This window comes from Anolis carolinensis, chromosome 1 (assembly GCF_035594765.1).
Source record: "Anolis carolinensis isolate JA03-04 chromosome 1, rAnoCar3.1.pri, whole genome shotgun sequence".
Classification (NCBI taxonomy): domain Eukaryota; kingdom Metazoa; phylum Chordata; class Lepidosauria; order Squamata; family Dactyloidae; genus Anolis; species Anolis carolinensis.
In genome coordinates, this window is record NC_085841.1 from 276,793,191 (window position 1) to 276,819,974 (window position 26,784).

The 26,784-nt window shown below is 41.6% G+C and overlaps 2 protein-coding genes across 2 annotated transcripts in view; both read left to right on the forward strand.

The window, feature by feature from the left end:
- The window catches only part of mical2 (microtubule associated monooxygenase, calponin and LIM domain containing 2), a 200,815-nt gene extending 189,725 nt beyond the window's left edge, over window positions 1-11,090 (forward strand). Inside the window, exon 36 of the mRNA XM_062967705.1 lies at window positions 8,816-11,090. The gene's annotated coding sequence lies outside the window, so the exon portion shown is untranslated. The remainder of the gene's footprint in view (window positions 1-8,815) is intronic.
- Window positions 11,091-15,319: 4,229 nt separating this feature from the next.
- The window catches only part of parva (parvin alpha), an 82,802-nt gene continuing 71,337 nt past the window's right edge, over window positions 15,320-26,784 (forward strand). Inside the window, exon 1 of the mRNA XM_008115946.3 lies at window positions 15,320-15,666. Within this exon, the coding sequence (XP_008114153.1) occupies window positions 15,531-15,666 (136 nt within the window). The 5' untranslated portion in view covers window positions 15,320-15,530. The remainder of the gene's footprint in view (window positions 15,667-26,784) is intronic.

A 26,784-nucleotide genomic window follows, 5' to 3' on the forward strand; every position in this document is an offset into this window, starting at 1 on the left:
GAATGAAAAGGAGGAAACACAGTCCTACTCCAGGAAGAGGTGGAGCCAAACAGTTTTGCTGAGTGAGCAATATAACAGGTACAAACAACATTGATTGACAGATATAAATAACCAATCCAACTACATTTACAGGGTAAGGGCAAAATCAGGCATGATACAGCAATTCAAATCTTGAAACTTATAGTTTGACATATAGATGGCGCCACTCGCGCCGTCACACTCCCGGCCTAGATTTCCGGACTTTCGGAAATCTAAACAAAATGGAGTTAAATACCTTTAACTCTAATAACTTTAAGACTGTACGTCTTGTGAAAATAACACAACCATGTCGCTAATAGGCCTGTCAAATAAAGAAACCTTTTCGTTAGAGACGACCCTAACCTGGGCCTTGCGCACTCTATTGTCAAGACTAGGATATAATTTTGACACAATACCCTTAGCCCATTGGTGTCTAGGAGCATCTTTTTCTTTAAGTAACACCAAATCTCCAACCTTTATGTTGGCACCTAACAAACCAAAACCCATTGTTTCTTAGGGCAGACTCAGCAAATGTCCTTCCTTGGTGTTTAACCTTTGCGTGGAAATGCTGTGTCAACAGCTGAGCTATGTGGTTATGGTGTGGCAAAATGAAAGGATTTTTAACACAGGATCTAATCTTTGCTCTTTTTAGTCTACCTCCAACCCTAAGGAGACCCTCATTGTCCAGGAAGGGGTTCAAGTCCTTTAAACAACTATTTTTGGGCAAGGATGCTTTTCTTTCTAGACAAGCTATTTCTTCTGAAAAACACTGTCTTTGAGTGGATCTCAGGATGACTGTTGAGGCTTTCGAAAGATCTTGGGGCTGAATTGCACCACTGTTTTTTGTAGTGATGTAATGTATGAGCCTGGCAATGGCTGCCTGAAGTCTAGTCCATTTTGAAAATCTTTCAAACTTGACTGGATTTAAACCTTGTCTTGATAAGTCTTGGGCATCGATGGTAGATTTGCAGGACTGAATTTCTGGCAACTCAGTGTCTTTGGGCACGGAAATGCTTTCTGGAAAGGAAGGATTTTGAAGACATTTGGGTCCAGTGATCCAGGATGACTTGGACAACTTTGCGGCTGATGTTCCTCGGGATGTCACATCTGCTGGATTTTCTGAAGTGGATATGTAATGCCACTGCTCTTCTCCCTCCGCACACATGCTGGCGTAGTTGCTTCTGAAGAGGTCTTCCACAAACTGGGTGATCTGGGTCTTTACCTTCGGATCTTTTAGCATCCTTCTTCTTAAGGACAGGAGACGATGAAGGGCAACATCTCTGTTGTTGGGTAGAGATGGTCTTTCCGGCTTGAAAGGTAAAGGTGCTATCCAATTACCTTCAGAGACTTGAGTGACTTGGCTGTTCATCATCTCAAGGAACTTCTGTTCATTTTTAGAGAAGGCTGTTTGCTCATCTCTCTCTGTGACTTCGATGATGGGAGAGTAATCTGGCATTACTCCCTGGCAGCAAACTGAGATGTGGCTGGCACATCCTTGCATTAGTGAAGGCCTTTTAGTGACAGGCTGGAACATCTTGTTCAGGCAGACTGGGCCTAACACCGTCCATCCTAAAGGCAACTGCTGGGCCATGGGTGATCCCTTAGGACCTTCAATCTGGTTGCTAACACGGAACAGTGTGGGACAATTTGCACCGATAAGCATTACGATGTCTATTTCTAAGTCCAAAGCTGGAATTAGGTCTTGAATACCTCTGAGATGAGGATGGGCTTGTACCACCTCCTTCGTGGCTATCTGTTCTTTGTTCCTGGGAATCAGGCTGCATTCTATAAGGTCAGGAAGATCGTATCTGACCTTTTGTCCGACAGGCGAGATTTTGAACTTTGTTGCAACTCTGCCATTCATCTTATTCTTTCCAGAACAAGTGGATATGGTGTATTCTATTGTCTCTGTATGAAGGTCAAACATGTTGAAGAACTCTGGGGTTGCAAGAGATGCGTCACTTTGGGCATCCAAGGCGACGTAGACCCTTTTCTTATTCCATGGCTGCTTGTCTGGATACACCTCTGCCAGGCAGATTGGGTGGCAAATCCTGGGCTTGTGGCTATTTTGACAAAGCTTGGTGCAGGCAACCGCAGGAGCCTTGAGGGCTACCTGAGGTTCTGTAGGCGTTTGGTCTTCTTTGGTTTCTTCTTTGGCAGGAGAATTTGACTTTGCTTTGAATTGAGGGGAATCGAAGTTGTGCATTGCAGAGCAATGCTTGATGCTGTTGCAGTGTTGGCATTTAACCTTTTCTTTGCAGTCTTTGGAGAAGTGAATAGTGGTGCCGCAGCATCTAAAGCACACCTTGGCCTTTTGAATTATTTGGAGTCGTTCTTTGTAAGGCTTCTTTGCGAACTCTCTGCATTCAGCTAGGCTGTGTGGCCTTTGATGAATGGGACAGGATATGGTGTTGTTGCTGACTGGTTGAGCAGAAGTTGCAGGAGTTGCGTCTGTCATCTTGACACTCAGGTTCCTTCTAAAATCTTTGCCCTGGGCTTTGTCTTCTTTGGAAGTCTTTTCAGGCTTTAGGTCTTGGTACAAAGCGAGAAGACCTGTCTGAGGGTCATTCCTCTCACGGGCTGCTCTAGTGACGAAATCCACCAAAAAAGTGAAGGGCGGGTATACATTTGCATTCTCCTCTTTGTACTTGAACACCTGTTTCCCCCAAGCTTCTCGAAGAGGAAAAGGAAGTTTGCAGAGGATGGCACTCTGTGACGTGTGCTGGTCCAGACATGCTAAACCTGGCAGCTCTGGATTTCCTTTGGCTGAAGCTAGCTCTAGTAAAAGATCACTAAAGTCCAAAACTGTTTGCAATCTTTCATCTTCAGTGATGGGAACCTGTTGAGTCGATCCATGAGGGACGCTTCTATGTCAGTGCTCGCACCGAAGCGCTGGTCCAAGCGAGACCACGCTGTGGACAAAGCTCTTTGGGGGTCTGCTACATGAGCAGCATAAAGTCTTTTTACTTGCTCGGCTGAGCTGGGTCCAAGCCACGCCATAAGAAGGGACAGTTCTTCATCCGCTTCTAGCTTGAAATCTCGAATGGCCCTCATGAAGGTGATTTTCCACAGAAGGTAGTCATCCGGTCGGTCAGTGAATTTCTGGACGCCTTTGTCTCTGATGTCTCTTCTTGGATTTCTCAAGAGGGAACCCAATTGAGACTCCAGTGTGTAAGGGTACATCTGAGGAGTGTGATGTGGCCCGACGAAGTCAATGTTCTTCGGTTGAACACATCTTGTCTCGATGGTAGGCGATGCTGGGTTCAGCAGATTGCTGGCAGGCAGCACCTCTGAAGCCTTCATCTTCAGCGATGGGAGAATTGACTTGGTATGCAGGGATGAATGTGGTGGTTCACTCCCGGCCATGCCTTGCCAATCTGAATGGACATCTGGATGTTGTTGAAAGACGTCATCCTTTCGTTCCCAAGTAGACAGGTGGTATCTCTGAGGCCTAAGTGCAGGAATGGACTCTGACAGAGATGGCACTCTCCCGGCCGTGCTTTGCTGTACTTCTGAGGAATGGGCTGGCCTTGAAGTCGCGAACACTGGAACAGATGAGCGATCTTCAAGGTGGCAAAAGGAGATATGACTCTGCACTACAGGTGGTGCCAGTTGCAGGTGTGCTGAAACCTTTGCTGTAGGCTCTTGTGTTGGCAGGAAACTAAGGTTTTCTTGGGTTAGTTCCTGTGATAGGGCTTTGGCTAGAATGTTAGCTCTGACTATCTTTTGTGCTGTGTCTCTTTTTACTTGAAGCAGATCTAGATCCCGTTGCAGTTCATCTTGCTTGGCTTCAGCCATTGCAAGCTCTATTTCTCTCTGGGCCCTGGCCTGTGCTAGAAGCAGTTTCTGCTTGGCTTTAGCCTGTTGAAGGAGGAGTTCCTCTTCATTGAAGGCAAAGTCTTGCCTAGCCATTTCTGCAGACGCCTCTGCTTCTAAAACCTCTTTTCTAATTTTCAAACGGACAGCCTCTCTGTTGTAGTGGGCTGCTTTGGAAGAAGTACTGATGAATGAGTGTGTGGATTGGGAGGAACTGCTATGCCTAGATGAATGCTTGGATTTAAGGCTAGCATTAGATGGAATCTTGAGCAGACTGGATCTAAGGCTTACACATGGGGAGCCTTGAACCCTTTCTTCTGCACCTTCTACAAGGGGGGATTTGACCCTTGTCTGCAAAATCTCATTGCTATGACTTGACATTCTGTAATTCAAAAGGAAACTTATCCCAAGTTTCAAACAGTACAAAATGCAATATTATATAACTATACAATTAAAGGCACACAAAAGGGCAATGCAATACTTTAAACAAGACAATTAAAACAGCTGCTTAACTGAGAAGTTAAGCCTGGGCTTTCATAAACTTGCAGCAGGCTTTGAAGAAAATGGCAGGAACTGCAGAAGGTTGGAATTTATTGCTTTGCAAACTGGTTTCTGGAAGAGGCTTGGTTGCTGTAAAGGCTGGCTTCTGGAGAAATGTATCTACTTTGCAGAAACCTGGATTTTGCTGCAGTTGAAGAGCTGAATGTAGCAATTAGCTGGCTAGCTTGGGAAACAGAAAAGGCGGGAAACCTAGCCAATGTTTCAATTTTGCAAAGGCTTGGCTTCTAGCAAAATGTATCCACTTTGCAGAAAGCTTGATCTTGCTGCAAATGTCTCAATTTGCAAAGGCTTGCTTCAGATGCAAAAAGGGCGGGAAAACTAGCAAAATGTATCAACTTTGCAGAAGGCTTGAACTTGCTGCAGCTGCAAGAGCTGAATGTAGCAATTTGCTGGTGGCTTGAGATGCAAAAAGAGCGGGAAAGCTTGCAAATGTCTCAATTTTGTGAAGGCTGGGCTTCCCTCTGAAGGCAAAGGCAGGCTTCTTTTGACTTCTTTATCTTTAGGAGACTATGGGCTTGGCAAATTCAAGGCCCTTCCACTCCTTCTTTCCCCTTCTTAGCACTTCTGGAAGGCTTCTTTCAGCAGTTCTGGAAAAGAAGGCTCCTCTCTCAGTACTCCTGGAAAAGAAGGCTTCTCTCAGCACTGCTGGAAAAGAAGGGTCCTCTCAGCACTGCTGGAAAAGAAGGGTCCTCTCAGCACTGTGCCGTCGCGCCTGGGGCTGTACTCTTAGTGAAAGAGGCATGGACGTGACATCTTTCCCCAGGGGATTGCTTCTTGCCCTCCTTTAGGGAAACTGGAACTCCCAAGGACCAAAACTCTGTAGATAACTCAAAAACTGGGTTTATTGTTCACAAAGGGGGTAAAAGAAAATATACATTACAGTCTTTGGTTGTTTAAGTCCATGAAGCTTGTCCAGATCCCTCTTTCTCTGGCTGTGAATGCCGGAGCAAACTCAGCCTCAGTCCAATGACCTATAACTGAAGACAAGAGTCTTCCTCTGTTGCCAAAGGACTGATGTGAAGGCGCTTGAGACTCCTCAACGTTGTTCAGGTTGGCCCTGAACATGAAGTGTGAGTCCCAAGGGTAAGAACCTCAGAATTGGTGCTGAGAGGTAACTTTTGAAGGGCTTTCAGAGCCAAGCCTCTCTTTCACGTCCATCCGATAGAGTGGAATGAAAAGGAGGAAACACAGTCCTACTCCAGGAAGAGGTGGAGCCAAACAGTTTTGCTGAGTGAGCAATATAACAGGTACAAACAACATTGATTGACAGATATAAATAACCAATCCAACTACATTTACAGGGTAAGGGCAAAATCAGGCATGATACAGCAATTCAAATCTTGAAACTTATAGTTTGACATATAGATGGCGCCACTCGCGCCGTCACAGTAACTTTTAGCATTCCTCACAATGAACTATGTTGGTTTGTGCTGTTGGGAGTTGCAGTCTAGCAACGTATGGATGACTGACTGGATGATTCTCACCTCCAGGCCCAATTCAACAGGTTCTGCACTGGTAAAATGTCATCATTGGATTCTGGCTAATGTGTGCACAGCTACTGAAATAAGTGATTATAATAATAATAGTTGTTGTTATTATTATTTACTTTTATCCTTCATTTCTCCCATGGATGAACAAAGTGGCGAACAAAATAGAAAAAAACCAAAACTACATAATACAGATAACCATCATCCCCCAACCTGACATAAACAATAAAACATCATTTTGCATAAAACACAAATTACATAAATATGAATAAGCCTAAAATGATCACAGAAATCATGATCATTAAGATCCCTCTGCCTCAGGCCACTGAAGTTGTCCTAAAACATTAAAACGTTAAACTAAACGTCTCAGAGCTCGAAGTCTTTGCCCATGTGATCCTTGTTTGACTGAGATAAGCTGCTATTGTGTGTTGTTGGTCTTGCTTCCATATTGGCGAAAGACCAATAATGAGGGGGCCGAATGTACCTCTTTGGGGAGGGAATTCCAGAGCAACAGGGCCACCACCAAAATGGCCCTCTTTCTTGTTCATTTTTAAAATGTCTGAATTTAGAAGCAGCTAATCATTATTTAGAAATTATTTAGAAAGCACTCCCACCCAATAATTCCCTTTGCTGCATTTACACCTTGATTGCAGATAGCAATTATGTTTGGAAATCAGAGTTAGACAGAGGACTGCGGGTGTATCAACAAACCTGGTATAACTGAGCATGAACGCTAGCTAGTGCACTCTGCCTGATTCTTACCATTTGCAATAAGAGATGCTAGATTTTATTTATTTATTTAAAATGTATTTCCCCTTACTCCCTGTGCGGGATTGAAAGTTGCCTACAATAAATACTAAATACAAAACACAGATAAAACAATGTGTAGTACAAAGGTACCTGTATTTTTGAAATCTCTTTAAAACCCTAAATCAAACCAGCTTTAAAATATTTAATTGCACCCTTATTAAAAACCCCTCCTGCCTAAATCAAAAAAAAAAAATACTTGTTGCAGAAAGGAGAGGGGCCAACCTAGTCTTATGTGGTAAGAAATTCCATGATCAGCCACCAAGAAGCCCTTTTCTCTTATCCTCTTCAGACATGTCAGTTTTGGTGATAAGGATTTGTGGTTTATTTATTGGGATATCCTGATCCAACAGTGAAAGCATGCTGCTTTGATTCCTCCTTGATGAGCTTGAGAAGCCACAGAAGAAACTCTTGATTCTTCTTTAGCTTATTGGAAGACAAAACACTGAATGTAGCTGAGTTCAGATGCTATAATAATGCACCAGCATCCTCATTCTTTTCTGACATCTATTAGGATATACGGATCTGGTAACAGATTTGAACTACTGGGATAGGCTTAAAAATGAATCATCACAAAAGTTTGAGGGTGGGTGTGTATGTGTATTTGCATGCACAAGCACACATATCAATTTGTGTTTTTGACTGATTAAGCAAAACATGGAGCTTTGGGGATGGTCTAAGATTGTTTTATTTATTTAAAAGAGATGGAATGGAAATAAATTAATATATGTGAAATTACCATTCCTTACAATTCCCCTCCAGTGCACAGATCAATGGGTATTAAGACATAAATACAGGCAGCTTTATTGTGCTCACATTATGCATGGATTTTTTATGTAAATATTAATAAATACATGGGAAATGTGATATTTACTTCACAGTATGAAGTTGAACCATCTAGTGAATAATACCGGAGTCATTTCCGAAACACTGGCTGTGATTAACAATAGCTATACATTCCTAATAGCCTGACATGCATTCTAGCCAGCTCCAAACAACTTTCCAAACAGCTAGATGCACTTCGTGCTTTCCCTTGCTCATACACATTAAAAATGTTATTGGAAAAAATGGGACTCCATTATTCTAAAAGAAAAGAAGTTTACAAATTGTTTAAGTGTTTCAGATTCTGCCATCCTAGTCTGATTTATTCATTTTTTCTGGTGTACAGCTAGTGATATAGAAAATGTATATGTGAAGAGGGGTCCAGATTGTGCAGCAGTTCTCCTTCTCGTTAGAAATGCTCTTATCTGTACATCCATATATAGGAGACCTTTTTCTTTCTGATGTGTTTTAAATGAATGAGCAAATGGGTTCTTATAAAGCCCTCTTTTAGCACACTAAAATATAAAGCAATATAATATTTATTGCAGGGATGAGGAAAATCATCATTATCATTTACATCCCACCTTTCCTCCACTATTGAGACTCAATGTGGCTTACAAAATATTAAAAGACGTAAAAGAATACAAAAATATAAGCTCTGCATGTATGTGTTTAAAAATTAACCCCCTTAAAAGTCAAAACCATTGCAATTAATTGAAAGACATAAGAAAAAGCAAAAAACAAAACCAAATAATGCAACCATTATCTGTCCCTTGCAGTCAATTACAATAAGCATACTAGAATAAGCAAGTTTTTATTTGTCAATGGAAAGAGAGCAGGAGGGAACCACTGTGGCCTCCATTAAAGGGGAGTCCAAAATCCTGGGGCAACTAACAAGATGGCCCTGCCTCTGTTGTATCCCCAGATGTGTCCCCCTCTTCTCTAACTTCTCAAAATCAGGGTAGACTCATAGAAGGAGAGACAGTCCTTCTGATATCCTGGACTGAAGCTTTATATGGCTTCGTATTGAAAAAAGTCTACGAAATTCATGGAGACTCCTTAAATCGATAGGTGATTTGAAGGCATGTGCACACACAGGCCATTTTTCTCACAAGTGGTTCAAGCAATGGTAGAATATGTGACTTTCTGAATATGATTGAACTGCATCTCCTAGCATCTCATGCTTTAGGCTCTGGTGGCTGGAGTTAATGGGAATTCCAGTCTAATAACATTTGGAAGCTTTTATGTTTCCCATCCCAAATTTGCTATAATGGAGAAATTATTTTTAACCACTTTGCCTTTAGATTTATGAAAAGAAGCTACCAATTAATATGCAGTGTTGGCTGGGATTATAAAAGGAGCAGAAGAAAGTCAAATCTGCATCTACTTTGGAGGAACACGGGCAGCAAAAGAGATAAAGAGCAGCATTTTGAAAAATGTCAGAAAACATCTTCTGAAGGTTCTACCATCCTACCTGCCAGGCGACTTTTGATCCTTTCAGACTGATATACATTATAAATGCAAGATGTTAATTAAAGTTATATTGTAGATGAAATAATTGCAAAGGAGCGGAATGGTGTTCCTATTAAGGTATATAAAAATAGCTCCTAAATCACACTGATGCATTTGAAGAAACAGTGGATAGATTCTATGTATTGCCTTATCCAGTATGCTTTCACTGTGGAAATGAGAGCAGAGTTTCCCATTTCCTAGAATTTTAATTCTGCATATGTTTGAAAGTCAGGGAACTAGAGCATTTCTTTGGATCTCTCCTTCCTTGAGATTATAACCTTTCAGAATGGGACTTGCATGTGTTAATTTCATATATGGAGTTTTGTTTTTTGTTTTTTGCCAGTATATCTATACATCTACATTCAGTATTAATTGTTGTAGCAACAGAACACACAACAATTAATATATGCATTTTATAAATGCATAAGTGTAAACATGTCAGTTTCATGTTTAACAGATATAATTTATAAGCTAGAAAGCACTGTGATTTTAATGAAGCTTTAATGCAGTGGTAAAGATTTGCCATTGTACCAATATCAAAGGGACTATTCTTATCAAAATGCAGAAAGATCAAATGATTCTTATGCAGCTGTAACCAGAGATGACAGCCGAATATGCTGACAGAAATATGTATGGTGATGATAGGTTTTTACAAGACGTTTTTGCATCATTAATAGTACCAGTATATAATCCTTATTTGTATATAAAATTCAGAAATGTGATATTTGATGTTAAGGGAAAATCTTGACCGCATTGTTTTTTTTATGATACCAACAGTATTCATTAGATAGAAGAGCTGTGCAAACACATATGCCATATTTACACTGCAGTTGAAGACAAAAGGCCAGATAATAAGATTCAGAGCAATAAGCTGGCACTGGGCTGGTACCCTGAATACAATTTACAGGCACTGATATACCGTTGCCATCACTGGATGTTCTGTACCTTAAACAGTTTGCAGGATTTCAACCCAATGCGGAAAAGTGGATCCTTCAGTTTTGGTTCATCACTTTATGTTCAACAAACTGAAATCATCCAGTAATGTCTTTACTTAATTTACAAAATACTTGTTTGAGGGACCTGTTTTGACTTCACACTCTTAACTAGCAAGATTAACTATTACATAACTATACCTAAGCTGCTTAAAATGTTCTGTCTCTGGCTGACCAAAAGCAAAATAAATAAACATTTTGAGTTAAACTACAAGTCCTAGTGAAGAATAAGCTAAAAGCTTCTGCAACTAATAAACAATCTAATTCTGTAAAATGTAGAGTTTGGAAATGTTCTTTCTGAACTATGACTCCAGGAATCACAGCAAGTGTGGCCACTAAGCATACTGACTGGAGATTTGCGGAGCTGTCACCCAAAAAGATGAACTAAATTCTAAAAAGGCCCAGTTCAGTCCCTTAGTTGAGATGAAATGTGTATGAGCTGCAGGAAATCTAGTATTTTTCACCTTATGACATTAGATGAGAACAAAGGTTTGTTTTTATTGGTGAAGAGCTTATTGTTTCCCTTTAAGGATGAATTTGGAGAACTGTGGTTTGTTTTAACCAACATTTGCCACAACAAACCGCTGTTCCTTGAGTTCTTAAGCAAAGCAGGATTGTAGCTGGTTCTTCATGTGAAAGCAGCAGCTTTTAATCTCCTTTTGTAAAATGGAAGACAGAGAAGAGAGGAATCTACATGAACTAAAACGTCCTATTGAGAAAATAAGGAAATGTTCCTGCAAACAACAGTTGGGGGGGGGGAGGTCTTTTTGTTGTTTATGTGTTTATTTTGTGTGGTGTTTACATACAGTGGTAATTTATAAGCATATTTATTCTTGGGGTTCACTTTTCTGTTTTGGTCAGTAAATGGAATACCTACAGTAACCAAAGTTTAGGCTAAGCTGCATGATTGTGTAAATATACCATAATCATTCAAGCCAAACTTTACAATATGTGTTTTCCAATTGTACTGAACAGATGCACTTTCATCATAATGTATGTGTATTGTAAGTCACTACATTAATGCAATGTAAGCTATCTCTTTGGTGATATTAAAAATGTATTAAAATTAAACAAATTTGGTAATTTGTTGCTGAAAATACCTCAGCCATAAAGAATTTTTAGTTACCTGACCAACAATTCTGGGATGTTCAACGGAAATGCAGGTGCGTATTCATTCATCATGATAAAACTGCAGCTAAATTTGCAATCCATCACTTATGCCAATGAAATGGCCTTCTTCAGTGGAAGAAAGAGAAAGAGGGAGGACAACTACAAGACCACATGAACTGCATGATGAAAGGAACACTTTACCAAATCAGGACACAGAGATATCAGGTGAAAACAAAAATGAGGAAGTGCAAAGTAATGATAAAAGGTATTAATAGGGAACAAGAGTCTAGTCAGATTCAACAGAGTATAACTGAAAGCTGATACAACAAATGGTGTAGTGGTATATCTGGGTAGTGAGGCCCAGAAAGGTAATATAAATGCAGAAGACAATACTATTCTCACAAAGAACCATCTAAAAAGCTTTAGCTAAGAAGATAAATGAATGAAACATGATAAATGAAGGATAAAGGATGAAAAACACTTAGGCTATGCCCCATGCAATTGTCTTAGGTCAAAACCTAAACTTTCAATGTTACCTAGCTGTAAAAAAAGATGGTCTTCTTTATAAATATCACTCAGTCTTTTATGGCGCCTCGGTCTCTGCAGAGTCTTTTGCGTATGAACAAATAGTTGAATTCCACGTCTCTATATAGGGCAAAATAGGCCTAGTCCCTTACTAGAAGACAAGATGACTAAACTTTGGACATACCATGTAATTATGTATGAAATCAGATCAGCCCCTTCCATCCTGTCTTTCAGAAAAAAAGGTAAGACATGGTTATGGGACCAAGCATTTGAGCAACAAGCATAGCAGTGCAATAATTAAGAACCCTTAAAGTGACTGACTAATGGACTGATCCTGGACTATGATTATGAATTTGTTGTTTTAAAAAGTTATGTTTTAATGCTTAGTTATTCTGAAATTGTATGTGGGCATCAAATCGCTGCCTGTTGTAAGACCACCCTGAGTCTCCCTTCGGGAATAAGGGCAGGGTTGTGGCACAGGCGGGAGAGCAAGCCAGCTGCAACCAGCTGCAATGAATCACTCTGACCAGGTCATGAGTTCGAGGCCTGCTCGGAGCCTATGTTTGTCTTGTCTTTGTTCTATGTTAAAAGGCATTGAATGTTTGCCTATATGTGTAATGTGATCCGCCCTGAGTCCCCTTCGGGGTGAGAAGGGCAGAATATAAATGCTGTAAGTAAGTAAGTAAATAAATAAATAAAAATAATGTTGTAGTTTAATGAGGGCCAGGAACTCTCTGGCTTAGAATGTTAAATACTCTACATAAACTACAAACCCCAGAATCCCGCAGGAGGCAGCCACAGGACATAAAGTGGTAAAGTAGGAGAACACACTAAACCTACTCTAGTGTGATGTCGATTAACATCAGGAAATGGTAAATCTGTGTGCACACCATTGTTTATAAAGGCTGGATGCATACTCTATAAGTATACAGATGGGATGCATACATCAGAACTGATTTAAGGTTAAAAAAACACCATTTCAAATCTGGACCATCAAGGCCTTTTGTTTGCAAGATCTTAGCAAGGTGTTGACAGAAGCTTTTGGAAATCTCTTCATTCACAGATTTTTCTTAAGTAAAGGTTGATTTGATGGCAAATAAGAACCTGCGGTGCTAACTACCATTTGAGGGGTGGGATGTCTCCCTGTATTGTAAATTAGTCTTAAGGAGGAGAAGATCCCCCATGGGCCTATAATAACTGAAAACAGGATTACTTTCCTCTGAATTCTACAAATGAGACAAATGCAAAATCTATATATTAGGGCAATGCCTTTATCAGATCACCTCTCCCCAAAGCACAAAACAACATGCAAGCTTTTGGAATCGAGAAATCACTTCACCAAGAAAGGGACCCATTGCTAAAGGTGTGATTGGGTCAGACAGAGAAAACTACAAAAATGGAAACTGTTCTAAAATCCTCATGACTCAGTCCTATCTTGAATTGTGGTGGGGCCATCAAACCTTTCTCGCAGCCTCCCATATGCTTCTGTAGGAGGCATTTTGTCTTTTATCCACCATGCACTGCAGCTTTCACCCCTAACATTAAAGGCAGTGGGCAGTATATCTGAGGAAATACAGGTTGAGCACACCTTACCTAGAAATCCAAAATCCTTCCACATCCAAAATTGTCCATATAGATTGCTCCAATTGCAACCACTTTTACTTTCTGAAGGTTCAATGTAGACAAACTTTATTTCATGCACAAAATTATTAAAATTACTGTGTATAAATGATTCTCAGGCTATGCCTTTAAGGTGTATGTATGAACGGCTTGAAGCCCATCTCCAAAAGATCTCATTATGTATAAGCAAATATTCCAAAATCTGGAAAAAAAATCCAAAACAGTTCTTGTCCTAAGCATTTCAGGTAAGGGATACTCAGTCTGGGTTGTTGTGAGGTTTCTGGGCTATATGGTCATGTTTTAGATGCATTATTTCCTGATGTTTCGCCCACATCTATGGCAGGCATCCTCAGAGGTTGTGAAGTCTGTTGGAAACTAGGCAAGTGGGGTTTGTATATCTGTGGAATGTCCAGGGTGGGAGAAAGAACTCGTCTGAAGCAAGTATGAATGTTGCAATTGGCCACCTTGATGAGCACTGAATGGCCTTGCAGCTTCAAAGCCTGGCTGCTTCTTGCCTGGGGGAATCTTTGTTGGGAGGTGTTAGCTGGCCCTGATTGTTTCCTGCCTGGAATTCCCATTTGTTATTGAAGGCTTTCATGGCTGGAATAACTGGGTGGTTGTGAATTTTCCAGGCTGTATGGCCATGTTCTAGAAGCATTCTTTCCTGACGTTTCACCCACATCTACAGCAAGCATCCTCAGAGGTTGTGAGACCTCTTGGAAACTAGGCAAATGGAGTTTATATATCTCTGGAAGGTCCAGGGTGGGAGAAAGAATTTCATGTCTAGAATTTCCCTGGAATAATCAGGGTCAGTTAACACCTCCCAACAAAGGATTTTCCCCAGGCAGGAATCAACCAGGCCTTGAAGTTGCAAGGCTTTTCAATGCTAATCAAGGTGATTAATGGTAACATTCACACTTGCCTCTAGCAGACAAGAGTTCTTTCTCCCATCCAGGGACCCTCCAACAGACCTCACAACCTCTGAGGATGCCTGCCAAAGATGTGGGCGAAATGTCAGGGGAGAATACTTCTGGAACACGGCCATACAGCCTGGAAAACTCACAGCAACCCATTGCCCTGTGTTTTGAGTGTTGCTCTTTATTTACTATCCTGATTTTAGACTTTTTAAAAATCTGTTTAGGGCTGAAAATTGAAACCCGTTGTGTGTTTCCCAAGTACAGTAGAGTCTCACTTATCCAACATAAACGGGCCAGGAGAACGTTGGATAAGTGAATATGTTGGATAATAAAGAGAAATTAAGAAAAAGCCTATTAAACATCAAAATAGGTTATGATTTTACAAATTAAGCACCAAAACATGTTTCACAACAAAATTGACAGAAAAAGTAGTTCAGTGTGTAGTAATGCTATGTAGCAATTACTGTATTTACAAATTTAGCACCAAAATATCACGATGTATTGAAAACATTGACTACAAAATGCGTTGAATAATCCAGAACGTTGGATAAGCGAGTGTTGGATAAGTGAGACTCTACTGTAACATAACATTACTGCGTATTGAACTGCTTTTTATGTCAAATTTGTTGTATAACATGATGTTTTGGTGCTTAATTTGTAAAATCATAACTGAATTTGATGTTTAATAGGCTTTTCCTTAATCTCTCCTTGTTATCCAACGTTCTGCCGGCCCATTTATGTTGGATAAGTGAGACTCTACTGTAGTTCAATACACAGTAATGCTATGTCGTAATTACTGTATTTACGAATTTAGCACCAAAATATCATGATGTATTGAAAACATTGACTACCAGAACGTTGGATATGCGAGACTCTATTGTATTACAAAATTGGAACAGTGTGAAATGTCTGTCCCCAAGCACTTGAGATAAAGGCTTTTCAACAAGTAGGGACTTGCAGGTTCTGATTTGGGGGCGAAAGAAAGGGAGGTGTGTGTGGGGGGGAATCAGCTGCTTGGGGGCTTTTTCAAACTCCAGCGTGGCTCCTGGGAGTCCCGTCCAGCCAGCAAGGGAGACAGCAGCAACTGAGAGAGAGAGAGAGAGAGAGAGAGAGAGAGAGAAGGAGGGAGAGAGGAAGAAGGAAGGCGGGAGGGAGGGGAGGAAGGCGGGAGCGAGGGAAAGAGAGCAAGAACAGCCTCAAACGTTTCGAATAATTCCGCTTCCGTCGGGAATAGGGACCGGGAGGCTGCGAAGGAGGGAAGCCGGGGTTGAGCTGTTTCTCTTGTCCGCTCGGGGCGCCTCCTCGCCCTCCTTCCTTCCTTCCCTCCCAGCCGGGGCCCCGCCATGGCCACCTCCCCGCAGAAGTCGCCCTCGTCCCCGAAATCGCCCACCCCCAAGTCGCCCCCCTCCCGGAAGAAAGACGACTCCTTCTTGGGGAAACTCGGGGGCACGCTGGCCAGGAGGAAGAAGGCCAAGGAAGGTGAGGAAAGGGGCTTCAAAGGGGAGGGGGGAGGAGAAGAAGGGGCAGACAGGTCTTGCCTCGGGGTTGCCACGCAGGCTGTGGCGCCAGGGCGGGCAGAGGAGGGAGAAGGGCCCCGGCGCCCCGCGCTGCCCTCCAGACGGGTGGGCGAAGGGAGGCCGCCTGGGTGCGCCGCTTGACTCGCGTCACTCGCGAAAAATGTAGCCTGGAGCGGGCGAGGGAGGGAAGGAGGAAAGGAGGGGCCAGGGCGGCTTCTTCTGCTTTGGCCTGCGGAGCGCAGGAAGTGGCCGCGCCTCCCCAGCCCCAGAGCGCCTGCTCCGCCCCTTCCCCTTCGGACCTTGGGGCACTCTGGCTTGGCTGGCCCGGTTCCCCGCTGGCGCCTTGGTCCTGCTCGCCCTGGCCTTCTTGGGGACCGGGCTGGGGGGCCAAGGGAGAGAGAGAGGGGGGCGCTCAACGTTGCTGCTTGAAATGCCCCACAACAGTGGTTCTCAGCCTAGGGTCCCCAAAGGTTTTCAAGCTTCAAGTCCCAGAAATCCTAACAGCTAGTAAGGGCGCTTCATGCAGTCATGCCGGCCACATGATCTTGGAGGTGTCTACGGACAACGCCGGCTCTTCGGCTTAGAAATGGAGATGAGCACCAACCCCCAGAGTGGGTCACGACTGGACTTATCGTCAGGGGAAAACCTTTACAGTAGAGTCTCGCTTATCCAACATAAACGGGCCGGCAGAACGTTGGATAAGCAAATATGTTGGATAGCAAGGAGAAATTAAGGAAAAGCCTATTAAACATCAAATTCAGTTATGATTTTACAAATTAAGCACCAAAACATCATGTTATACAACAAATTTGACAGAAAAAGCAGTTCAATACGCAGTAATGCTATGTAGTAATTATTCTATTTATGAATTTAGCAGCAAAATATCACGATGTATTGAAAACATTGACCACAAAAATGTGTTGGATAATCCAGAACATTGGATAAGTGGGACTCTACTGTACTTTTTTTTTTAGTAAACTGGATGGGAGTTCTAGGAGTTGTAGGCCAAAAACATCAGGGGACCCCCAGGTTGAGAATCACTGCCCTTACAAGGTCTTCACTTGGGTCAATAGTGTCACTAGGGGGGTGCATATCTGTTCAACTCCTGTCCCAGATTCTCCATCCCCACCTCTGCAAGTATATCAGTGGGGTGGGATGGAAAATGGGGGAGAGCAGAACACATATGCAACAAGGTCTTCTAAGGGGGGAGGCCCATGGAGAAGGCACAATGAGTTACAGCACTCAGTGAAATCAACTGAAGTGCCACTAACAGGCAATGTGATGTACAGAGGAGTTGCACATTATTCCAGCTATGCCGAAATGTGTCACTTTCTGCAGGGATATCAGTGGGATGGGAAATTGGGGACAGGAGCACAACATAGTATGCGATGGGAGCAAGTCCATGGAGATGACACTGTGAGTTATGACATTGAGTGAAACCAATCCTGAGGATGCTAGCATGCAAGGCAAAGTACAGATTAGATTAATACTAATTAGTTGAGGTCCATGGAGATGGTTATACTATACTGCAAATCTCTTGGGAAGACAGGCAGACAAACATCAGTGTGGAAGAGCAAAGACCATCAGCACTGCAGGTCCGTGGAGATGACACCATGAGTCATTGCATCGAGTGGAACCAATCCTAAGGATGCTAGCATGCAAGACAGTGTACAGAGTAGTTGAATACTATTTCAGCTAAACTAAAATCTGTGAGTTTCTGCAGGTATATCAGTGGAATGAGACAGGAGAACAGGTAGGCAGCATGGTCTGGTAGGGGAGGAAGTGGCATCATGGATTACTGCACTAGCTGAATCCAACCATAGGAATGCCACTAATATACAAGGTGAGCAGACCTTTTTTCGGGCCTCCTTCCACCTGGAAATCTATGTCCTCCTTGTGGAAGATTGTGAATGTTCCTGTTCCTTGTTGAGTTAAGGGTGAATGTTGCAATTAATTACCTTGATTAGCATTGAAAAGCCTTGCAGCTTCAAGGCCTGGCTGATTCCTGCCAGTATTAAAAACTGAAATCAGGAGAGTAAATAAAGAACAACACTCTGAAAACAAGATAATTCCAGACATGAAACAATCAGGGCCCGCTAACACCTCCCAACAAAGGATTCCTTCAGGCAGGAAGCAGTCAGACCTTGAAGCTGCAAGGCTATTCAATGCTAATCAAGATGGCCAATTGCAACATTTACACCTGCCTCACCCTGGATGTTTGGCAGATATACGAACCCTAGTTTCCAGCAGACCTCACATTCTCTGAGGATGCCTGCCATAGATGCAGACAAAATGTCAAGAAAGAATAACTCTGGAACATGGCAACACAGCCAGGAAAACTCACAGCATGAAAGCCTTCAACAACACAATTTCACCATAGCTGGAATAGTATGCAGCTCGTTGCCCTCCATGCCAGTGGGTTAGTCTCACCCAGTGTGGTAACACATGTCATCTACATGGACCACCTTCCCTGCCTATACTATAGGCGATGCCTCGTAGCCGAGTATGATTGTCTTCCAAAGGTTGAGTCTTGGTGGTGGGTCCATAAGTGACTGTGGAGACCTACTCTGGATCTACACGGACTTCCACAGTGAGGGCATCGGTTTTCAGGTGGAAAGCATTCCCGGCCAGGGTTGGCTTGACATGCCTTCCTCTTGGCACATTTCTCCCTTTCACCATCCATTTGTGCCTCTTCGAATTCCACAGCACTGCTAGTCACAGTTGACTTCCAGCTAGAGCACTCAAGGGACAGGGCTTCCCAGTTCTCAGTGTCTATGCCACAGTTTTCAGTTAGCTTTAAGTCCATCTTTAAATCTCTTTTCCTGTCCACCAACATTACGTTTCCCATTCTTGAGTTGGGAGTATAGTAAGTGCTTTGGGAGACGGTGATTGGGCATTTGGACAACATGGCCAGTCCAGCTGAGTTGACGGCGTAGGAGCATCACTTCAGTCCTGGTAGTCTTTGCTTCTTCTAGCATGCTGACATTTATCTCTATCTTCTCAAGAGATTTGCAGGATTTTTCAGAGCCAACGCTGGTGGAATTGTTATAGGAGTTGAGTGTGATGTCTGTAGACAGTCTACGTTTCGCAGACATATTACAGAGCTGGGAGGACAATAGCTTAATAAACAAGCACCTTGGTATCCCTACGGATGTCCCAATCCCCAGACACTCTCTGTTTCATTTGGAAAAATGCAGCGCTCACATAACTCAGACAGTGTTGTATTTCAGTGTCAATGTTGACTTTTGTGGAGAGGTGGCTGCCAAGGTAGCGGAAATGGTCAACATTTTCTAACGTTACACCATTAAGATATATTTCTGGCATTGCAGTGTGAATGTTACCATAGCTAGAATAGTATGCAGCTCATTGCCCTCCATGCCAGTGGGTTAGTCTCACCCAGTGTGGTAACTCATGTCATCTTCATGGACCTCTTTCCCTGCCTATACTATAGGTGATCCCTCATAGCCGAGTGTGATTGTTTTCCAAGGGTAGAGTCTGGTGGTGGGTCCATAAGTGACTGTGGACATCTATTCTGGATTCACACAGTCTTCCACAAGGAGGACATAGATTTCCAGATAGAAGTAGGTCCCAAAAAGGATTTACTTGATGTGCCTTCCTCTTGACCTGTTTCTCCCTTTCATTCTCCATTCCTGCCTCTTCAAAATTTACAGCACTGTTGGTAACAGTTGACCTCCAGTTAAGAGTGCTGGAGGGTCAGGGCTTCCCGATTCTCTGTGTTTATGCCACTTTTTAAAGGTTAGCCTTAAGCCTATTTTTAAATCTCTTTTGCTGTCCACCAACATTCCATTTTCCATACTTGAGTTGAGAGTAAAGTAACTCCTTTGGGAAACAGTGATCTGACATGTTGTCAAAGGCTTTCGTGGCCTTACTTCTAGAGTTTGGGATTTTTTTGTTTATTCAGCTACAGTTACTAGAGTCTTCTAGCCATGGCTACACGGCTACAGAGCCAGCTAGGAGGTTCCAAAAGTTGTTTTTAAAAGATTCCAAGTTTTGCTGCTGTACTTCGTTTATTTCAACTTCTATTAGTGCTGGCCAGGAGTGACAAGAACTCAAGTCCAATACCGAGAGTTGCAGGTGCTCTACCACTGCTGTAGGGCATGCTTTGAAATGATTAGCAAATGTGTTGCAAGGTGTTTGTCTTCAGGTTGACTCGAGACATCCAGAGAATTTCATAGGTTTTATTTGACAAGGAATACTCAGGTGGTTTGCTATTGACTTGCTATGATATATAGCTCACAGCGCCTAGTATTCCCTTGTGCTTTTCCATCCAAATACTAACCAGGGCTGAATTTGCTTAGTTTCCAAAATGGGGCCTGGTACCTTGAACAACTTCCAAAATTTTCATCTTCCTCTGTGTCTTGTACTGTCTTGGAATGGAAAGCATATTCTTCTTTATGATGCATGCTTTGTGATACATGCTGTAAAACAGTTGATGCCTTCTTTTACTCGTCCTAATTTCTTTATTTTGGGAGGAATAGCATACATATACAAGCTGCAAAATGAATCACTTCCTACCATCAGTCCAACAAAATTCAACAAAATGAAATAAAATTTATAGACTGCCAGCTTTCTTTAATAGAATGTACATGTGTGTGTGTACACATATACATATGATCCCATATCCATGAAGAGGTACATTCCAAGTCCCCCATGGATATCTGAAACTGGAAATAATAATGCATCCTATAGAATAGCAGTGGAGGACCTAGAGGGCCTCAAACAATTTGAGGTGTGGGTATGAGAAACTGTATTGAGACTGTTGACAAGGGGGTTGTACTGTACACATGATGATTATGATCATGATTGTTCATTTTATCTCTATCCCACCTTCATTCCATATGAACTCAAGGCGGCTAACAAATAAACACACCCAATAAAAATGTAAAATAATACAGATACAAAAAAAACTCTCCCACAATTAAACATTTGTGGCTGGATACAGAAGTTAAAATACAGTGAAAATAAAAATAATACCTTTAAACTTACATTTAAAATCCATAATCCCCACCAAACTCACACCAACAACCTACCCAGCAGCATACCCCTCATCCTTCCCTAAATGCCTGATTGCAAAGAAATGTCTGTTCCTGGATGCAAAAGGCAAGCAAGGATGAAGCCATCCTGGTTTCTCTTTGGAGGGAAGTTCCAAAGTCTGGGACCAGCCACCAAAAGGCCCTCTCCCATTTCTTTTTGTAGCCTTCAAATAAAGATGGCACTCCAAAGATGACATGACAACTAGGTGGATCCTTTATCTTTTCATTATTGAAGAAATATTTTAACATAATTTTAATGGAGAAGCTTTTCATACTGAAGACTGTAAATCTACTATTACCAACCTTTTTCCTCAGAGTATTTTTGAGCCAGGTACATTCTCATAAGTATCAAGACAGAGTATGCTTCTAATGTTAATCCCACAGATCCAGAATTGTTTTGAAATACAGATTGAGTGTCATTTCTTATGACAACTGTAAGGTAAATCTATCATAGGGTTTTCTTGGTAAGATTTGTTCAATAGAGTTTTGCCAATGCCTTCCTCTGAATCTCAGAGAATTTGACCTGCCCAAGGTCACCCAGTGGGTTTCAAGGCAAAAAGGGATTTGAACCTTGATGTCCAAAGTTATAGTCCAACATTCAAACCACTATGGGGTCCCCAAACTAAGGCCCGGAGGCCAAATGGTGCCCTCCAAGGTCAATTACCCAGCCTCCGCCCTAAACTTTAGACTTAGGGTTGCTCTAAGTCTGAAATGACTTGAAGGCACATATCAACAACAGTCCTAATTAACTCGACTATCTCATTGGCCAAAAGCCATTTTAACCAATTATGTTGGTTAAAATCTGTCAAGAGTCAGACGCCAGTTAACATACAAAACAGAGTTTATTCCGAAGATAAGCCAAAAAATAACATAAATACAGGAAATATCCTTGAAACACTTCACTTATCAGTGTTTCGAGAGTAGATTGGACAATAATAACTCAAAAACGAGCCACGCTAATTTCCCATGCTGGCATTCAATAAAAAACTAAATAACGCTTCAATTCAGCTTTGGAAAACAAATAGAGTTAATTGCTGGAAAATAAACAAACTAGGAAAGCAGTAAAACTGCTTCCACGGTGCAGATAAGCCGAGAGCCTCAAAGGGATGATGAATAGCCGTCGTCAGAAGAATCCAAGGTCAGGTCAGGAGGCAGCAGAAATTCCGAAAGACAAACCAGTAGTCAGAAGCCGGGAGAAGTAGTCAGTCAGAGGGCGAAGCCAGAAGCCAGGTCAAATTCCAATCCAGAGTCCGAAGAGGGTGCAGTCATCCAAACCAGGTCCACGAAAAGGCACAAAGATGGTATCAGCAGATCCGAATCACAGTCCAAGACCAGTCTTCACGAAAGCACAGAGATCCCAATGGCGCCTCAGCAACACCTTGCCACACGCAAAGTGCAGTGGCCAAACATTCCCATTTTATTCCCCTTCCTCCTGGGTGACCAAACACTCACACCCAAACACCAGGTGTCCCAAATCTACTCAGAGTCTGAACTCCACACAGCTAGAGCTCGTGGATCTGGAGAACCTAGCAATTCATCGGAGTCCCAATCATCCTGCCCACACTTAGCCCCATGAACACTTAAAGAACCATCCTCCCTTCTCCAAGCATCCCAATTGGGATCAGCTCCTGCAGAAACCCCAGGTTCAGAAGTATCCATAGACCCCAAATCCCCAGACATCTCCGGTGGCTGTGCCCATTCAGTGCCCGCTTCCCCAGCCACCACCTGTTCCTCAGCATCCATCTCCCCATCTGAATCTTCCTCAGAAGATCCCCCATATAGCTCTCTAAGTCGCTTCCTGCGCAACTCCTCCAGTGAACCCTCATCACGAGGGTTTTTTCTTCCTCTTCGAATTCCATCCCCATCAACCATAATCCCCGAAGGCGCAGTCACAACAAAATCGTTCTTCATTTTAAATGTTTCATTGTTCTTTCTTTGTTATTTTTAGCACTACAAATAAGATATGTGCAGTGTGTGTAGGTATTTGTTCATGATTTTTTAAAAAACTATAGCCCCCCCCCCCCCCAACAGTCTGAGGAACTGTGAGCCGGTCCTCTGCTTAAAAGGTGTGTAGACCCCTGCACTACACCACGTTGACTATCATATCTGGTAATATTTCACAACCTCCTGTCAAAAAAGTAGCACCATATTTGAAGTTCTGTGATAAAGAATGTTACTGTAAAAGTTACTGATTGCGTTTTTAATAGTTCAGGCTGGGGAAGAAGTTTTGGTGATGTCAGTAAACATATGAATGGCAAGTGGTGAGCAGGAATTGGTGATTTTCTCTTCTTGGTTTCTTAATAGTAGGTAAGTGAGGGCCAGTGAACCGCTTTGCTGTATCATGCCAACTTAAGCTGAGGCCCAGGAGGCCTGCTCCTGTCCTACATGAAATATGTGCACATCCTAGATATACATACATACATATATATTACAAGATCCCCTGTGGATACCTGAAGCTATGAATAAATAGTAAACCCTATATTTTGACTATTTGCAGATTTGACTTTTGCAGATTTTGATTGTTCACAGATTTGATTTTAAATGTTATCTTTAGGAATCTACAGGACCTCTAATGTGACTCGATAATCAGCTTCTTCCAGTCGTGATGAAGGACCTAGAGATTTTCACAGAGATCACCCCTCTAGAAATGAGCAGGTCCTCTAATGTGATTCCTTGGCCCATTTCCAGTGAAAGATGACTATAGAGATCTTACTGGAAAACTTAGAAATTTTCAAAGAAGTATTCTCTCAAGTTAAAAAACAGTAATTTATTTATGTTTTTTCACTTTTATGGTGGTCCTGTGCCCCTAACCCCAGCAAATAACAATTTTAAGTCCTTGAAAATAGCTTAATTTTTGTGTTAAAAATGAGGGCACTTTGGAAATATGCTCTACTTGTTTTCTCTCTTGCTTATAACACTTGCTCATTTTGTAGATTCTGGGCAAACATTTCTTAAACTGTCGGGTAATAGCACTATGGCAGAGGGCAGACTTAACATAAAAATAGTTTTTTTTTCTGGATGCCAGGGCATTTATTCAACTTGCATACATAGCAGTCAAGAGTGTTTGTCAGCCAAAAGAATTTGTGGCTTTGATTGGTATGTTTTTCAAAGAACCCAGTTGAAAATGGCATGGGATACCAACCATTCATTTACTGAAAACAGGGGTGCAGAATATGAATGTTGTATTGAAGACGGTGATTTTGGTTTCCATCCAATAATGGAAGGCCACACATTCCCTATCCCTGACTTCAAAAATGGCAGTGCAATTAATCTAAACCTAATTTCTGATCCATGTTCCTCTCTGAATCAACCCTTTAATAGAGTTATATTATGCATTTACAATGGAATGGGTTCTTCTTTTATTTTTTTTTAAGCAGTGGAATACATTCTCTAAAGAGTATCACACTAAAGTCTTACTGGTTCCTGACCAAATATTTTTGCATACTGAAATATTTCTTCTGCTGTTATTAACAAATTGTGTAGCTTGTAAAATACTGCATTTCCTTTTGTGGAATGATGGCTTGATGGTATCTTGCCATGAAGTCAAAGCGGAATGAATCTATTCCTTGTCTTGTTTTTTTTCTTTTCTTGGTAAATGGAGGTTAGATAATGGAATTGCTGTGTGAACAGAGTATCAGGTCTGAAAAGATTCACTAATGCATCTGTGACATTACTTGTACAGGTTCAACCCTTGTAACAAGAGGACATGAATCTATAAAATCCATGATATTAACAGTGATGATTTCTGACAGTTAGAAAAGCTGTGTTTTAAAAACCTTTTTATGGTGTTAGAACCATTAGCAGAGAAGTGCTCAAGGTAATGGTGAAAGAGAATAATCTCCCCTGCTCCTTTACTTCTTCTGGAGTATTTCATTATTCTATATTATGGGTTTCCAAGGTGAGTAAAGCCACATTGATTGTGCTCCTTCAATGTTTCCGGGCTTGACTGGCGGACATCAAAAATCCACACCATGTAATAACCTGCCCTAGAGAATCCGAACAATTGGACCCTGACATTCTAATAAATTTGTGATACATTCACCAAGGGAGAGCAAAGTTCAAAATTGCTTAAATTGGTGTAGGAGCAGATGGAAAACAGACAGTTTGGGCCTATGAATTTGATGGAAGGCAATTATGGTGCAGTGTATGGTCTCAGTCAGCTTCCCAATTGATATGACTTCAATTTAAGTAATTTGCCCACTCTTCTCCTTGGCTTATTTGGTCTTGATGGTGCAAGGAAAAAGGAATCTGGCTCCAGCTTTCATAATTCTTTCTTTCTCCCTCTGCTGTTGGTCTTGCTGCTGAAGTCTGCTAGAAGTGAACCAGGTGTTGCTATTATCTTGTATATGTATAAGATAATAAAAAGACTTGAATAAATTGAATCTCTGATATAGACAGTGGTATAATATTTGGGGGGAAATCCCAGAGAAGTAGTATATTTTGAAGCCAGAGTATTTTAGGCAATAGGAAATTTGGATTACAATCAGCCCTTCGTATCAATGGGTCCTGCAGCCACAGATCCAACCAATTATGACTTGAAAACATTCAGAGAAAAAAATTTGCAAGACAAGTCCTAATTTAGCAATGTACTGAGCACTATGCTGATGTCTAGGCCTGTCCTGCTTTATCTTCTCGTTGCAGAGATTTCGGGCTCTCTGATACTTGTTTGAGTTTTTGCCATTTTATATAAGGAGCAAAGTTTTCTACACTATTGTATATAATAGGCCTTGAGCATTCATGAATGTTAATGTTGATTGAGTGGGACAGGCTGGAAGAAAACCTTAGTGCATACTTAGGGCCCACTGTATTTTAGTGATGCTCAGTATAAATCAAAGATATATTGTGTACAGTGTTTGACAGAAATTAGGCTTTGTCGCTGCTGTTTTTGTCATTGGAGACAGTCATGAATTTTTTAAAAATAGTTATTCCTCCTAATGCTAATTGGAAAGCACTTTAAATTAGTTGGATTTCCTATGAAATATAATGTCTGATTCATATATGAGATGATAACATGCTGGATATTTATGTAACAGATCTTGTCTGATGAAAGAACCTTCAATGATAAACTATGCAAGTTGTATTTGGTTCACATTGTAAGCCAGTCTAGGTACAATGATCCCCAGTAGTCCTTTACTACCAAATACATGTTTAAATACGTAACTGGTTTGGTCAAATTCGATCTACCATATTTCATACAGTTGATTGGAATTCCATTTTGTATGGGACATCAGATATTTGAACTCCCAAAGTTGGGTCCCATATAGGGGTAATACGGAATGATCTTAATTCCATATTTGAGATTCAGCAGCAGATACATTTGCACCAAACTGCCTTAAGCCAATTGCTATGTATGTAACAAGTACATATTAATTTCCAGTGGTCCATTTGCTGGGATTGTGGCTGGCATGCTCCACTTTTCTTTTCTGTCCTCCTATTGTGATGGCTGGCATGTGTTTGGGCATTCCAGTAGGATTTTAAATCTTGTGGGTTGCCTAAAATCTTACAAGAAGACTTCCTCTCATGAGACCTGATGTGGCTTTATGAACACTTGCCTGCATTGTTCAGCTAAAAAACAGAACACCCTAGATCTGATAGTAGATAGTGTCTTGTAACAAATCCAACTCAACCACATTGGGAAGCTGAAAAATAATCTTAACCAAACCTCACATTACTATAGTGCACAGATTACAAATTCCCTATACATATGATACATGAAGTCTTTTTGCTCTGAATGAGATGTTTGCAGAGAGTGCACTGAAGATGGATTCCTGTTTTGCCTCATTTCTCCTGTGGTCTGGTTGCTGTGGAATGAAATTTGAGTTCAGGATGTAGTTGGTTTCTCAATCGCCATCTCTCAGGTCTGGTACCACATCACTCTCCATAGATGGTTAAACAAAACAACCTTTTGTATGTTGTAAAAGTGTTGAGTAATTGCACATTCTTCTTTGGTTGCACTAAATGACATCCCTAGAAATTTCTCTCTGTCCTCTGTGTCTTTCTTGACATCTTTAGTTGCTGAGTGATAG